At 47.6% G+C, this 14,395-nt stretch overlaps 1 protein-coding gene across 17 annotated transcripts in view; it reads left to right on the plus strand.

Moving 5' to 3' along the window:
* Positions 1 to 14,395, plus strand: part of CDC14B (cell division cycle 14B) — a 609,243-nt gene that overhangs the window by 434,334 nt on the left and 160,514 nt on the right. For all 17 annotated transcript variants that reach the window (XR_014970356.1, XM_085632862.1, XM_085632855.1 and 14 more), the window contains exon 12: positions 9,552 to 9,655. Coding sequence is in view for 16 of the 17 variants with exons in the window: in XM_085632862.1 (XP_085488988.1) it covers positions 9,552 to 9,655 (104 nt within the window). In the remaining variant the exon portion in view is untranslated. The remainder of the gene's footprint in view (positions 1 to 9,551; positions 9,656 to 14,395) is intronic.

Raw genomic sequence — 14,395 nt, forward strand, 5'->3', positions numbered from 1 at the left:
AGGTGGCATCATCAGGAATGAGCCCCAGTGTCAATACCTCATACCCGGTCCGGTGGGCACTCTCCTCCCGCCGCCCCATCCCATCCCGATCATGTCCCCCAGACAAAGTGTCCAACCAGTCCCCGGCCACCTCGGGACGGTCAAAAAAGGGAGTGCGTACTACAAGCATCCTTCAGCGTCGGTGCGGGTCAACGGGTGTAGCTCCGGTGGCTTTGCTATCGAGCGCGGCACGCGGCAGGGCTGCCCTCTTTCGCCGCTCTTGTTTGCCCTCTACATGGAGCCGTTTGCTCAGAGGATTCTAGGAGGTCGCTGCCTGCTTGCCTCCGAGAGCTGGACGCCTTTGCGGGGGTGGCCGGCTTCAAAATGAATATGAGCAAGTCGATGGCATTAGACGTGTCCCTGGCTGCGGAAACCAGGAGGGATCTTCAGCGGCTCTTCCCCATGCAGTGGTCCTCGTCCACGGTGCCGTATCTGGGGATTCTGCTGGCGCCTACGTTATCGGGGATGGTTACGGCCAATTATGCCTCCCTCAGCAGGAAGATCAAGGACGAGCTTGGCCGCTGGAACAAAGGCCTGCTGTCCTGGCTGGGGCGAATCGCGGCGGTCAAGATGACGGTGTTGCCCCAGATACTATATCTTTTCCGGGCCCTTCCGCTCCAACCCCCGGCGGGCTGGATACGACAAATGCAGGCTGACATCTCCCGCTTTGTCTGGCAGGGCCGCAGGCCACGCATGAAGAGGGTCCTCTCCACGCTTGCTCCGGAAGCGGGGGGGCTCGGCATTCCGGACCTCCGTAAGTACTTTCAGGCGGCACAGCTCCGCTATCTGGTGGAGTGGAGCAGGTGGGAGTCCGACAAACATTGGCTCTTCCAAGACCAGGCAGTGGCGGGCCGCACCTTACAAGAGGTTCCATTCCTGCGCCGCGCGCATCGCCCCCCTAATCTTTACGCTTCCTTTGTTACGCGGGTCCCCCTGCGGGTGTGGGACGCGGTCTGTGAGGCCCGGGGCCTTACCACCTTCCCTTCGCCGCTCACGCCCATTGCGGGCAACCCGGACTTCTCCCCAGGGATGGAGCCGGGGGTTTTCTCCCACTGGGTGCGGGCGGGCTGCAGGGCTCTCTTCCAGATCTATGGCCCGGAAGGAGTGGTTCCTTTTCAGCAACTCCGCCAGGAGTTCGGCCTGACGGAGCTGGACAGATTGCGCTACATGCAAGTTCGGCATTGGGCCCTCCAGCCCCAGGTGCGTGCCACCGCCGCCCGTCCAATTACACCGTATGAGAGGTGGTTGGCTACTCGGACCTCCGACGCTAAACTGATCACCGATCTGTACAAATACCTACAACCCCCGCCGTTTCACTATTACAACCCGGGGAGGGAGCGTTGGCACAGGGAATTGGGTAGGACACTCAGCCACAAGGAATGGGACAAAATTGCGTATCGGGCGCGGCACTCTGCATATCACACGGGCCTTACGGAGACCTTTACTAAGGTATCCACATACTGGTACTACACCCCGGAGAGACTGTATGAAATGCATAAACACACTGACAGGGGGTGCTGGCGGAGCTGCGGGCAGGAAGGTACCCTTACACACATTCTTTGGGATTGCCCAGTGCTGACCGCCTACTGGAAGGAAGTCTTGGACGAGGTGGATAAGCACTTTGGGATAGAGCTACCGCGACTCCCGGCCTATGTCCTGTTGGGCCTCCCCAATGACCTAATGTACCCACTGAAGTCCCGTAGGGGTAGGCAGATCGCAATCGCGCTGGGGTCTGCGGTTCAGAACATTCTAATCCACTGGCGCACAACCACCGTCCCCTCCATCACCGGTTGGTTGCATAGGCTCTGGCATGTGCTGGGGATGGAGAAGCTGTCGCTTACGGTTGCGGGGGAGATAGACCAATTTGAAGAGCTGTGGCAACCCTTTCTAGCGCTGCTGTCCACTGAATTCCGGGAGCTCACCTGCCCGAGGTATCTTAGGCTGCTCAGGCTGACGCCGCCGGTGACCCCGGCGGACTAGCTTACATGTGAAACGGGGACCCCCGGGGAGGGGGGGGGGTGCGGGGCTTCTTGGTTAGGACTACTCTGATGCGGGACCATAGGACGGGGGGGGGGGGGGGGGGAAGTGTTGTTGTTTAGTTACTGGGAGGATGGGGGATGGGAGGGGGGGGATTGTGTTCTATTGAGGTGTTGATGGGGGGGTTTTTATTGTTTAGATTTGGGGTGTCGGATACGCGTGCGGGGATTCCACAGCTTGTATTTCTAGCCTTCATTTACTGTGTTTTTTCCCCCTGATCCGCCGCGCTACCTATTGCCAACCCTCTGGAGTTGCACCCTTTTTCTTTGACTGTATTCCATGTATCCTGCCCTCCTATCCCCCTCCCCCATGGTTTGTTTTGTCTCAATAAAAACGTTTTAAACATAAAAAAGGGAGTGCGACCATCAGCCTCCACACGCAGCCTGGCCGGGAAAAGCATGGCGTATTTTAAGTTCATGTCTCGAAGCCGCCGCTTGACGCCCATGAAACTGTCTCTGCTTCTGGACCGCCTGCGTGAAATCAGGATAAAAGTTCACCTCCATGTTCTCCAGCTTAAGCGGCCCTTGAAGTCTGGAAGCTTGCAAAATCGCATCCCTATCCCGAAAGTTGAAGATACGGGCAATAAGAGGCCGCGGAGGAGCTCCGACCTTCGGTCTGCCGCCAGGAACTCTATGGGCCCTCTCCACCGCGAAGAATTTACTCAGTCCTCGAGGCTGGAGATGGGTAGAAATCAGGTCCTCCACAAAGAGATCCGCCGCAGAGTCCTCCCGTCCCTCGGGCACTCCGATAATGCGAATGTTATTCCTCCGGGCCATGCTCTCGGAGTCCTCTAGGCGCCGATCCTTGAGCGCACTTGCCTGCCGGAGCCGGCGCACCTCCGTCTGAAGGGTCGCTACCTCAGTCGTGAGGCCCGACGCGGTATGGGCCAAGGAGTCAACCCGGTCATTTGTCTTAGATAGATCTGCTCTAACAGGGTTGACATCGATGAGGACCGCATCGAGTTTGTGCGCCAAGGTGTCGAATTGTTGGCCTACTGAGGCCTTCATCTCAGCAATGGCGCCCATGACGTCCTGCAAAGTCAGATCCGTAGGCAAATCCGGGGGACACTCGGAAGACTTGTGCGATCCGCCGGGAGACCCCTTCGGGAGGGTGTAGCGATCCATAATGTTGACTTGAGGTGCGGTGCCACGCCGGGTCGATTTGGCCTTCAGCCGATCTCCATCCTGCTTCGTGGCCATCGTCGCGTATCTCGCACCCCTGCCAGTCACGCAGTGGAGAGCAAGCAATCAAGGCCGTGAGCCCCGGGGGTCACCTCAGGAAGGCGGAGCGGGTCCCCGCAGGCAGGCAGGCAGGGTCCCCCAGCGAGGCCACCACCACACAAAGAAGCGCCGTAATCCCACTCGCGATGACGGCAAGGGGACTCAAAAGCGAAAGTGAAAGTGTGGGGTACGCGACTCGCCAGGCCCGGCCCGCCGTTGTTATTCACTTCGCCACTGGGTCACCCCCAAACTCGAGTCCGGGGTCAGGAGAGAAAAAGGCCGCAAACTTCAGTCGATGCTCACCCCGGCCCCCGGGGTCCGATTCAAAAACGGGTACCACCTCGGTTAAGGTTCACCGACAGTCCCCTCAACCGATTCAGGATGAAGACAGGATAAACGTAGGAGGTTGCGGAGGTCCTCGGGAGCCTCGCACCTACGCGGCCATCTTGGTTGCGCGCTAGGCTCCTCCCCCATAACCATATTTAACATCTTGAGCTTAGTGTTCAGTTTACCAATCCAAGGTAAGGGACTCTTCCCTCCCCCACAGCAGCCCCTACAGAGGAAGAGTTATTTGCAGTGCTTAGTTTGTAAAGCTATAATTTCCAGTAGGCCACTGCAGTTTGCACCATACGTTACCCCGGTCAGCACTGCACGTGACCGTGCCAACACACCTACTAACGTCACATTCCTACAAGTGTGGCACTTCACACTATTCCAGGCCCCCAAAGCTGTAAGAATAGCTTGAGTGGTAGGTATTAGTCATTTTAAATGTATGTTTAACTAATAAATAACTGTTTTGCTAATCTCTAAATGAAGCAATCGGGGCCATCATGTGGCAGTCTGTCATAAGGGCCGACGTTGGCAATTAAGTGCTAGTGCTGAGCACCGGAAACCACCGGATCAGATTAAGCGCTGGTTACTCATAGAATAATGTGACAAGCATTTCTGTTTTTCTCCTCACTCTCAACACCAGAACCTCCTGATCATTAGAGCATTAAAAACCACAGCTTTCGCTTCTGGGCCCAGACCACTTATTTCTTTCATAATTGGGGAGCATTTAGATTAGTTGGTTCTCCACTGAACTGAGAAGTACTAATTAAAAGTGATAGTTTTGAAACATTAATTTAAAACCATTCTTGTCCCCACCCTCACTCAGGTGACAGTGTCATTAGTGAACTAACAAGGCAAAACTGTTAAAATGTAAGCCCAGTATGTGGCCCAGATTATTATAGAGTTACATTATATTCTCTTAACACAATAGTTTTTTGTACAGCTGGTGTTCTGAACTTACATATTGGAAAGGGTTTTCCTACCAAATCTGAAGAGATACGAGTTTTTGTGAAATACAATATTTACCTAAGACATAATTTAGGTGACAAAGTCTCAATTTAGCCAGGTTTTCTGGTTTCCCTTTGTACAAATCATATATTAAATGGGTACCTATTTGTTCCCCTTTTTGTGTTCATTCTTTAGTTTATCCTCTGTACATTTTTCTGCAGCTTTTATATAGCGCAAACTCAACCTGAAACTATTAGAGCAATTTACATAAACACCAGTTACATTACAGATGGTCACATTCATGTTTTTTTAGGCATGAGGGCATTAAGTGATTTGTCCAGAATGACTGTATGTTGAGCCGATGCCAAGACTTTAACCTGGTTCCTCTGTTCAAAAGGTAGCAGCTTTGCCCATAATGCCACATCCTGAGTAGAGCAAGGTTGGCAGGCAGAAACAACATGAAAGCTTGGCTTATGTGCTTGAGGATCCAAAGGGCTTCAGGCTCGAGCTGTATAATTAGATTTTTGATCAATTTACTTTAAAGAGGAAACCTAAAATATACCAGTGCAACGCCAAAGAGTAAAAAATGAAATGAAGATTTATAAGTGCCTGCTTATCAAAGAAAACATGGTGGTTTTAGCTAAATAGCGGAGTTGCTGAGGGGAGACTGAGTAGCCATCAGTATTTAGATTCCGAAAAATGGGACTAATCCATGCAAAGAGTAAACAGATTTTCAACTGCCACTGGTTTGGGTTAGACCTGGCACCTTAGCGTGGGTCTTCCTTCTATTTTTCACTCTTGCCTCGTGTGTTTTTGCTGGTGTTAGATGCTTTGGGCACTGTGCCATTGCTATCCAGTGCCACAGTGCAAGTGCTCCCTGTTGTAAATTGATGTATGGATTAGTGATTCCTTGATTGGCTAGTTTGGTTTACCTGTCGACCCTAGTACAGTGCACCAGGAATGCCCAGGGCTGGTAATCCAAATGCTGCTAGTGGGCTTGCAGCACTGGTTGTGCTACCCACTGAAGCAGCCTGTTAAAGTGTGTCTAAGGCTTGCCATTGCAGAGCCTGTGTGCAGTCTGGTACTGCCATGCTGACTGGGTAAGTGCACCCACTTGCCAGTTCCTAAACCTTCCATTTTCTTCATAACAGACACCCCTATGGTAGGCCCAAGGGCAGGGTGCATTGTAAGTATAAGGTAGGACATGCCCTGGTGTGTGTGTGGCATGTCCTAATAGTGAATTACAGCCATTTTCATTTTTCACTATTGCAAGGCTATCTGTTCCCCATAGGCCAGAATGGGCAGTTTGATTATAACATCTTATAATCCTAACTGACTTGGGGAACATGGTAGAAATTCGCTTTAGTATGCCTAAACTCATAATGATAAAATACATCTTTTAGTGAAGTTGGTTTTAACATTGTGTGTTTGAAAATACCACTTTTAGAAAGTAGGTATTTACTTGTCTAACCATCCAAACCTGCCTCTGCTAGGTTGTGTATTCCTTGTCTGGAGTTTGAGTGACAGGGGCTGGGGGATTCCAGGAGACAGGGTGAGTCAGCACAGGGCTGAATAGAGAGATCTACATGTAGATGGGTGGGAGGAGTTGCACCTGGGACCTGAATAGGGCTCTGCCTTCCCTCCACAATGCTGGCTCCACCTCGTGTGGTGCGTCTGATGTCTCTGCCCTGCACTCTAAAAGGAAAAAAGGAGTCTTGTTAACAAAGTGCTCCAGGACGGAGCAGAACTGGTTTGGACTAGGCAAAGGCCCCTCTGCCTTCAGAGAACAAAGATAAACTGGGTATAAATATTGGGACCCAAACCCAAGAACTTTAGATCACTTTGGGAAACAAGAAGAAACCTTTACTGAGGAGCGGAACCAGAGAGACTGAGGAGAGACTATCTCTAAGCTTGAGGGATTGGCCTGCAGTGGTTGCCTGACTGCCAAAGAGAGGAGAAGGAACTTTGTGTATACTTTATTCAACTTGTGAAGGATCTCCAAGGGATTGAGAAAAGAGCTTGCCTCCTGCTGAAGTCTCAGGGACAACAGACTTCACCCACCAGCTCCCCAAGAATTCTTTGGAAGTGCCTGCTGTTTTGCGAGGCTTTCTGAGGGACTGCGTGTCGCAAGGAGCTGGAAGCGCGACTCCCGATCAAGAAGCGTGCTGTTGCTTCACAACGAGAAAGCGCCTCGCATCGCCGGAGAAGAGGATTGACGTCGCGGCAGACGCCGCCGCATCACTGGGAAGCGTGTCGCAGGGCCTGTCGTGGTCCGCATCGTGTTGCATCAAGAAAAGACGCCATCTTTGTTTCTTTGCACTGGATCTTCATCGCATCACGGCGTTGCGTGCCGCATCGCCACGAAAGAGCAGTAAGAAACAGACGCATCACCTCCCCTCGCAGAGAAGAACCAATGCATCCCCTACGCAGCAGTAGGGACCCGACGCATCACCGTTCTTACATGTAAGGAACAGACGCATCACCTTCCCTGCAACCCTTTAGTTGTATTGCGTTACGCATCTAAGGTACATTGAACTTTTAACATCCAAAGAGAACTAAGCTATTTCTACCATTATAAGTACAATATTGTGGATTTTTGTTGTGTGTGGTCTTGTGATAAGTCTATATAAAGAATACTTATTTTTATATAAAACTTGTGTGCTGTCCATCTGTAGTGTTGTCACTTGGTTACTGTATGTGTTCACAAATGCTTTACACACTGCATCTGAGATTAGCCGGTCTGCTCGTGCCAAGCTACCAAGGGGGTGAGCAGGGGTTATTTTAGGAGTGTACCCCCTGACTAGACGCAAGGGTCCCTATTTGTCAAAGGTACCTACCTCTGCCAAATTGAAACCCCCAAATCTAACAATTTGTATAGCACATTGTAGGATGCTGGCTCTTTATGTGATATATAAATTATCTGATCTACCATGTAGTGAGTCCAGGGGTTTCCTTATAAGTGGACAGGGTCTTGCTTTAGCAATCCCAAGGATTGCTCTATTCAGTGTATTGTAGTGGAGAAGCCTTGGGCTTAACCGAGAGGAGTGCAAGACATCTGCAGAAACACAGAGGTGTGTGTTTGTGGCGCAGCGGTCAGGGCAGCTGATTTCGGAATGCAGAGGTCACGGTTCGATCACCGGCGCCAGCTCAGCTCAGCACCATGTGATTCTGGGCAATAGCTCACTTAATCTCCCCGACGGCCCCCAGTGCCTTGAGACCCTTGGGAATGAAGTAGTTTGCGCTTTACAAATTTTGGATTTTATTTATTTACACAATGCTCAATAAATCTCACGACTCAAGAAGGATATCCACACCAATTTATAAAAATAGTTAGTATATTTATATATGTTTGGGCATCAGAGAGAAATTCTTCAGGTAAGTTTTTAAAAAAATCAATTCTTTTCACTTCAAAAAGTGGACTCTGCAATTTCTGAGTTCTGCTATGTTATCCTATTGAAGGAAGAACAAGTATTGCAAACCAGGTATAGTACAATGACTTACAGTGAGTGGTGGGCAAGGTCAAGGGCAGCACCAACAGTACACCACCAGCAGCATGAGACATCCTTTGCGCAGTTTAGATGGAGAACGGCAAACATGTCAGCTGGGCTGGGACCTAGTCAGATACTCTCTTCGGCTCATCGTGGCCTTCGTAGGTCATCGGGATCAGTTTCTCTGGTGCCAGACTACCGACGCTTGGGGGTCACTATTCCCCCTTTATGAACACTTCCTTTTGGAAGTGGGCAGAAGTCTGTCCCAGAATTCTTGAATATGCCACCACGAAAATGGCTACTTCTGAATAATCGTGTGAACCCTTGGTGTAGCCCACCTAATGGTGGTATTAGCCTGCTTGTACCTGACTAGATTTCTTTCTCGCCTGTGCAGGTGACAAGGGGGCTCTGGACAAACTGGGCGTCTTCCTTGCCTGTGAGCTGAGCCAGATACATATTCTAAAGGTCTAAGGAGGTCAGAACAGTGTCTTGGGTGGCAGGCTGGCAGAAACCAGTCCAGGAGCACACCAGAGGCTGGTAGGTTTTCAGGGGGCGCCTCTAAGGTGCCCTCTAGGTGCATGTATTGGTAAATCCATCACTGGAATCTGTTTGGGTTTATCAACACGAGATATTTGATACCAAACATCCCTATGGTCACTGAAGCCATCATGTAGTTTGGGAACTCGTTTTCACCAGTGTCCAACACATGTTTTAAAATGGCTTCCCTGGTCACTTGGACTGGCAGTAATAGGACTGACCAGCACAGGGGCATATCTGCTTATGCAGGTATTCCCTCACATACAATGCTCAGCACCCTGCCTTAGGGCTGTCAGGCCTGCTGTAGTGGCGGCTTACAGATATTACATACAGTGTTAGTGACATGTCACACAGGGATGTGTGACATGTCTTGTTTTCACTTTTGTCTGCACCAAGATATGCAGCCTGCAATGACAGCCTTGCATGTGCTTGGTGAGGGGGTCCTTTAGGATGATACAATTCATGCTGCCACCCTTAGGCACCCATTTTATTACCTCAGGGTCTAGGTACCAGGAGTACCATTTACTATGGACTTACAGAGGGTGCTAAAGGTTTTGCCAATGGGGGGGGTACAATTGTATAGTGTTGTTAAAGAGCTCTGGCACTGGGGAGCTGATTAGCAGGACCCCAGTGCACTTCCAGTCAAAATTACATCAGTTACCCGGCAAAATGTGGGGGTGACCACGTCAAAAATCTCTACTTTGCTACACAATAAGCAGTAAGAAAATAGGGTTGGGACTTGTCAGCAGGCTACATTTCAGTTTGCAACAGATTTGATGTTCACCTACTTTTTTTTTCTTTTCTGCCCCTGAATGTGTTTGAGTTTGTAGATGGATTTTTTTATTTACCTTGGAAAATTAAACTAAGATGTTTTCTGCGATATAAAGCCTCTGGTACTGTATTATCCTGAAGTGGTAAATCTGTGGCTATTTCTTGTCGTCTGTTTCTGCAGTGCAGCACAGAAGATGAAGATATCCATGCTATCACACAAGGAGATAAGCTCAGACAGCTGAAAAGTAAAAGGCAGGCAAGAACATTGGTCTCTGCTCCGTTGTCGTAAGTGATGCCTGCTTTATTTACTTTTTATGCATCTGTTTTATATCAAAAATGTTGGTTTTTACTTCCCAAATCCATAATTCCCAAAGCATTTAAGATCTACCTGTGTGAACTAACTATTGTTTGTGCTTGTAATTTATCATATAATATTGCAGTCATTTATGCAGATGTATTTGATTCTGTAAATCTAAATCTAAAACCGTGTTAACGAGATAAGATTTTAATAATTTTAGGAGCCTAGTGATAAGTCTGCCATCTTCCCACTCATTGAGTGAAGAAATATGTAGGAATTTTCACAGAAGCCACAAACAAATTAATTAAAGAATAAAAAAAAAGTATACTTTTGTGTAAATGTATAGCGCCACTGAAACTAATGATTCATAAACACAAGTACCTATATTACAAAGTTTGGTTAAAACCCCTTTAATTTTGAGTTGCAAACACCAAGTGTGATTTTGAAACTTGAATATTTATTTAATTTGTATGTTCATGGATAACTAAAATTCTATATGTTAATTTCAGCTTTCGAGTTAATCTGTTTTTTTGTAATGTATGTACATTGGTTTATTTTCATTGTGAAATTCAAGATTATAAAGAAAAATCACACCTTTTGCAGAGTTGAGCACTTTCTCACATTGGTGGACCTTTAGGTGTATTTTTTAAGGATTTGAGTGTTTGATGTATTTCAAACCCTTATGTCCCTTTCACCTGTCTATTTACAAAACAGGACCCCCAGAGACAAACCTTTGTTATGTCTAAGACACTTGAATTCTATCTTGCTGTCCATACTAAGTTCAGAATTGCAGCTGCATCTGTCAAATTAAGTGTGCTTAGACACTAGACCACAAGTTAGTTGCCTGTCAATATGTTCTTGCCTAGTAGCCTTGGAAGAGAACCTGCTCATATGGGTCTCTTTCATGTCCACAATGTCACAGGTCTTTACCTTTCTTGACTGAGTTTTTAAGGAGGTTCACACATAGGCGCAGTCCTTTCTTCTTTAATAAAAGGAATATAGACATTTTAACATTGGTATTGATTGGAAAGCAATGTTTGTCAATCATATTTTCTCCTGTTCCTGAGAATATTCTTGTGTACAAACACCACTGCTACAGTATTCTACCTGAACAAACTTGGTGCTCACTTATGCCATTCCTGTTTATTGCTGTTGGTTTCTTATAGGACCAAATTTGGTGAATTTGTCTGCTTTCCATTCATGTGGTGTGCTTGAAGAATTGGAAGACAAGCTAAGTGATTACAACACTCCACATGTCTGGAAGCTGAACTCCTTGTGGTGGGGCTGATCTTTGAGAATACAAAAATTTCCACTGATGTCATTTCTTTGTAAATGAGCAGAACCTCAGATTACATCGATATAGATAATGACTTTACATTGTCACTTGTTCTGCACTGTGCAGGGAAATTCCTGTACATTTATTTGTATTACCAAATCATTTGCTGAAGTGTGCAAGCCCAACCCTTTGTCTTGTATTACCATCTGATGCTGGGATTTGTGTATCCTATGTTTCATTTATCGACTGTCTGTGATCCCTTAACTTCTTTGCTGCTGGAGCTGTTTCCGAAAAATGTCACCCATACCAAATTTCTGGAAATTATGCTTTGCAGAATTTTCTGCACTGATAATATAGAATGTTAAATTTAGAATGTTGAAAGAATAAACTAGAAAGGAATTCGTAAATATCAAGTAGAACATAAGCAGGTGTAAATGTTTAAATGTCAAGCGCCCTTCACATAAAACTTTAATAAACAGATCAGTTTGCCAATCTGTTCTATATCTCTCAAGACATTAAGTAGCTGAGGAGAGATGCATTGGAAAAGGGGCCTTCAGCTGAACTATCAGGATCTGTTTTTGGCAAAATGTGGGTGAAAAGGTTGTGTACTTCTATGTGCTGTAGCCTGGTTCAGCTGGGTGATGCAGTGCATGTGAAGAAAGACTCTCAATGGTAATCGTGGGAGAAGAAGTGGCATGTAGTATAAAAGGGAGAGCACATAAGGTTCTGAAGGATACTTCTAATCGCAGATTCGTCAACTTGTGAATACCCAAGTACCAAACTGGATCTGGAGAATTTTTTCAGCATTGCTCCCATGTGCCTGCTGGTGATGTCATGCAACTCCTTGCAAACTCTGCCCGTAATTGACTTCAGTGCCACATAGGTCTCTCCAAGTGCTGACATGAGTTCTTTCTTTCCACACATTCATACACCGATCCGTAGCTAGCTTTTTGGATCAGATCCACAGGCTCCTCTGCTGATGTTTAGGCATCACTAATGAACAAGCATTTGATCGTATCTATCTCTTAGAAGATAAGGCAGACTCTGCCTTGAAGCACTTCAAGGAAAGCAGGGTCACAACTTTGCACCAACAACAGTTTTGCCTGTTTTGAGGAGTCCGAAGAGTTTGCTCAAAGACAACACCCAAGGCACCCCTCAGCAGTAAGACTCTCTTCCCCCTGACTCCTTTCAAAGCTGTAGTTGGGGACCCAGCCAACAACATCCAGGCCGTCGGGAGCAGCATACTGCTCAGTTTGCTTCCCCTTCCACCTAGCCACTTTTGCTTGCCCTCGGCAGCACAGGGTTATCCCAATTGAGCCCGGATAAGGTTTTACCTCCACAGTTAGCAGAGCATTATATCTGACAGATTGGTGCTTCAGATAGTCCAGGATGGATATGCCCTACGTTCCCCCTGCGATCCACTGAATATTCCATCTACCTCACAGCGGCTGTCAGAGGACCATTTGTCCATTTTATAGCAGGAGATCCAGGCTTTTTAAGACAAAGATGCCATAGAGATTGTCTGGCATTGGAAATGGGGACTGGATGTTACTCCTGTTAATGCCAGGTGCTGAAAACTTAGATTTTCGCACTCATTTTCATCCTGAGAAAAAGGAAAAATTCATGATGTTCACCTGGGCTCAACTTAGATCTGCCCTGCATCCATAAGACTGGATGGTAACGTTGGACCTGCAGGATGCCTGTTTTCTTATTCGCCACAGTCCATCGTAGACCACCTCCAGATGATGGCAAACTTCCTTATATCTTTGAGGTCCTTAATGTGCTGAAGTCACAACTGAATACTTTGCAGAGGTCCAGTTCATCTCAGCCATCCTTGATGCTGTACAGTTTTGAGCCTTCCCTCTGACTCAATGAGTCAAAACATTCAGACTGTGATCTAAATGTTTGAGCGGTGGCCCTAGTTCTCAGTGAGAGTGACCCAGAAACTTAGCCTCCTGCCTTGTCTTATAAGCCAGATGTCACATTTGGGCCCTGTAGTCTGAGTGGGCTTGGTAGCAAGGGAATCTATCAGATCCCATACAGATTTCAGAGGAGACTTCAAAAGACCTCCAATGTAGCTGCTCGACGGCTATTGGATCAGTGGTGATGGATTCCTCGCTGTTGGGTTGGGGAGGTAATCTGGGAGAACTAAAGACCTGTTAAAGTTGCGGGCCATTTGCTTGGCATTGAAGGCCTTCCTACCGTTCTTCAAAGGGAGGCTGGTCCAGTTCCTTACGAACAATACCACTGCCATGAAGCAGGGCAGGCTGAGGTCATTGGTCCTGTGCCAGGACGCCTTATGTCTCTGCAACTGGCTGATTCAACAGGGCATCTCCCTGGTCGTGAACCACCTGGCGGGATCTTTAAGCTCCATAGTGGACAAACTCAGCCAGCAACCCCTAGTGGATTATGAATGGCACCTACACCCAGAGGTGGTGCAGGGCATCTTCCAGCAATGGGGAGAACCCTGGCTTGGCCTCTTTGCCACCACGAGAATGGGCAATGTCAACACTTTTGTGTACTGGAGTTTCCAAAAACCTGCTCTCTCTGGGACACTTTCTGCCCAGAGTCAAGCATGGGTCTTCTCTAAGCCTTCCTGCCACTGCCTCGCCTTCCCTGAGTTCTGAAGATTAGGAATGACTGGGCTGAAGTCACCCTTGTGGCTCCAGATTGGACCGCAAGAGTGTAGTACGTGTAACTTATGAGCATCTGTCCTCCGATCAGGCTGCCACTTCAGGAAACTTTTCTGCTGCAGTAGCCAGGCATGGTCTTGCACCTGGTCTTGCACAATCTACACCTCCATGTGTGAAAATTGAGTGTTGAAAGATGACTGTCATCGACCTCCCTCCCAAAGTAGTGAATGTCATTCTAGCAGCAAAGCTTCCATCTATAAAAACGGTTTACCCTGTATGCTCTGATAAGTTTGTGTTCTGGTGTAATTCCCACCATACAAGCACTTTACAGGGAACGTCTGTTTCGCTTTTTGTGTTGTCTTTAACCCAGCAAGGCCTTGCAGTGGGTACAGTTAAGTCATTTGTCGTCCCTGTTTTGCATTTACCAATCCAGCCGTTCGTCAAATCACTCGTTGTGATGCTTTTTGTTAATGGTCTGGTTCATAAGTTTCCACCCAAGCTTTTTTGTGATGCCACAGTGAGACTTTAATTTGATTCTCAATTACCTTATGCGTACCTCATTTGAGAAGATACATGGCTACCCTTTGCATCTACTGACTCAAAAGTCTTTCTCGTAGGTATTAATAACTTCAGCTCCTAGCAGTAGTGAGCTACAAGCTCTGTTCGTTCATCCACCGTGCACCACATTTTTCCTGGATAAACCTGCGTTTTGCAAATTAGGGCAGCTTTCTTGCAAAACGTTGTGATGCCTTTTCAGGTTGCGCAGTCCATCATCTTCCAGCATTCTTCACTCCACCTCACCCCTCGAAAGAGGTGGG

The sequence above is a fragment of the Triturus cristatus genome, chromosome 2_1 (assembly GCF_964204655.1).
Source record: "Triturus cristatus chromosome 2_1, aTriCri1.1, whole genome shotgun sequence".
Classification (NCBI taxonomy): Eukaryota; Metazoa; Chordata; class Amphibia; order Caudata; family Salamandridae; genus Triturus; species Triturus cristatus.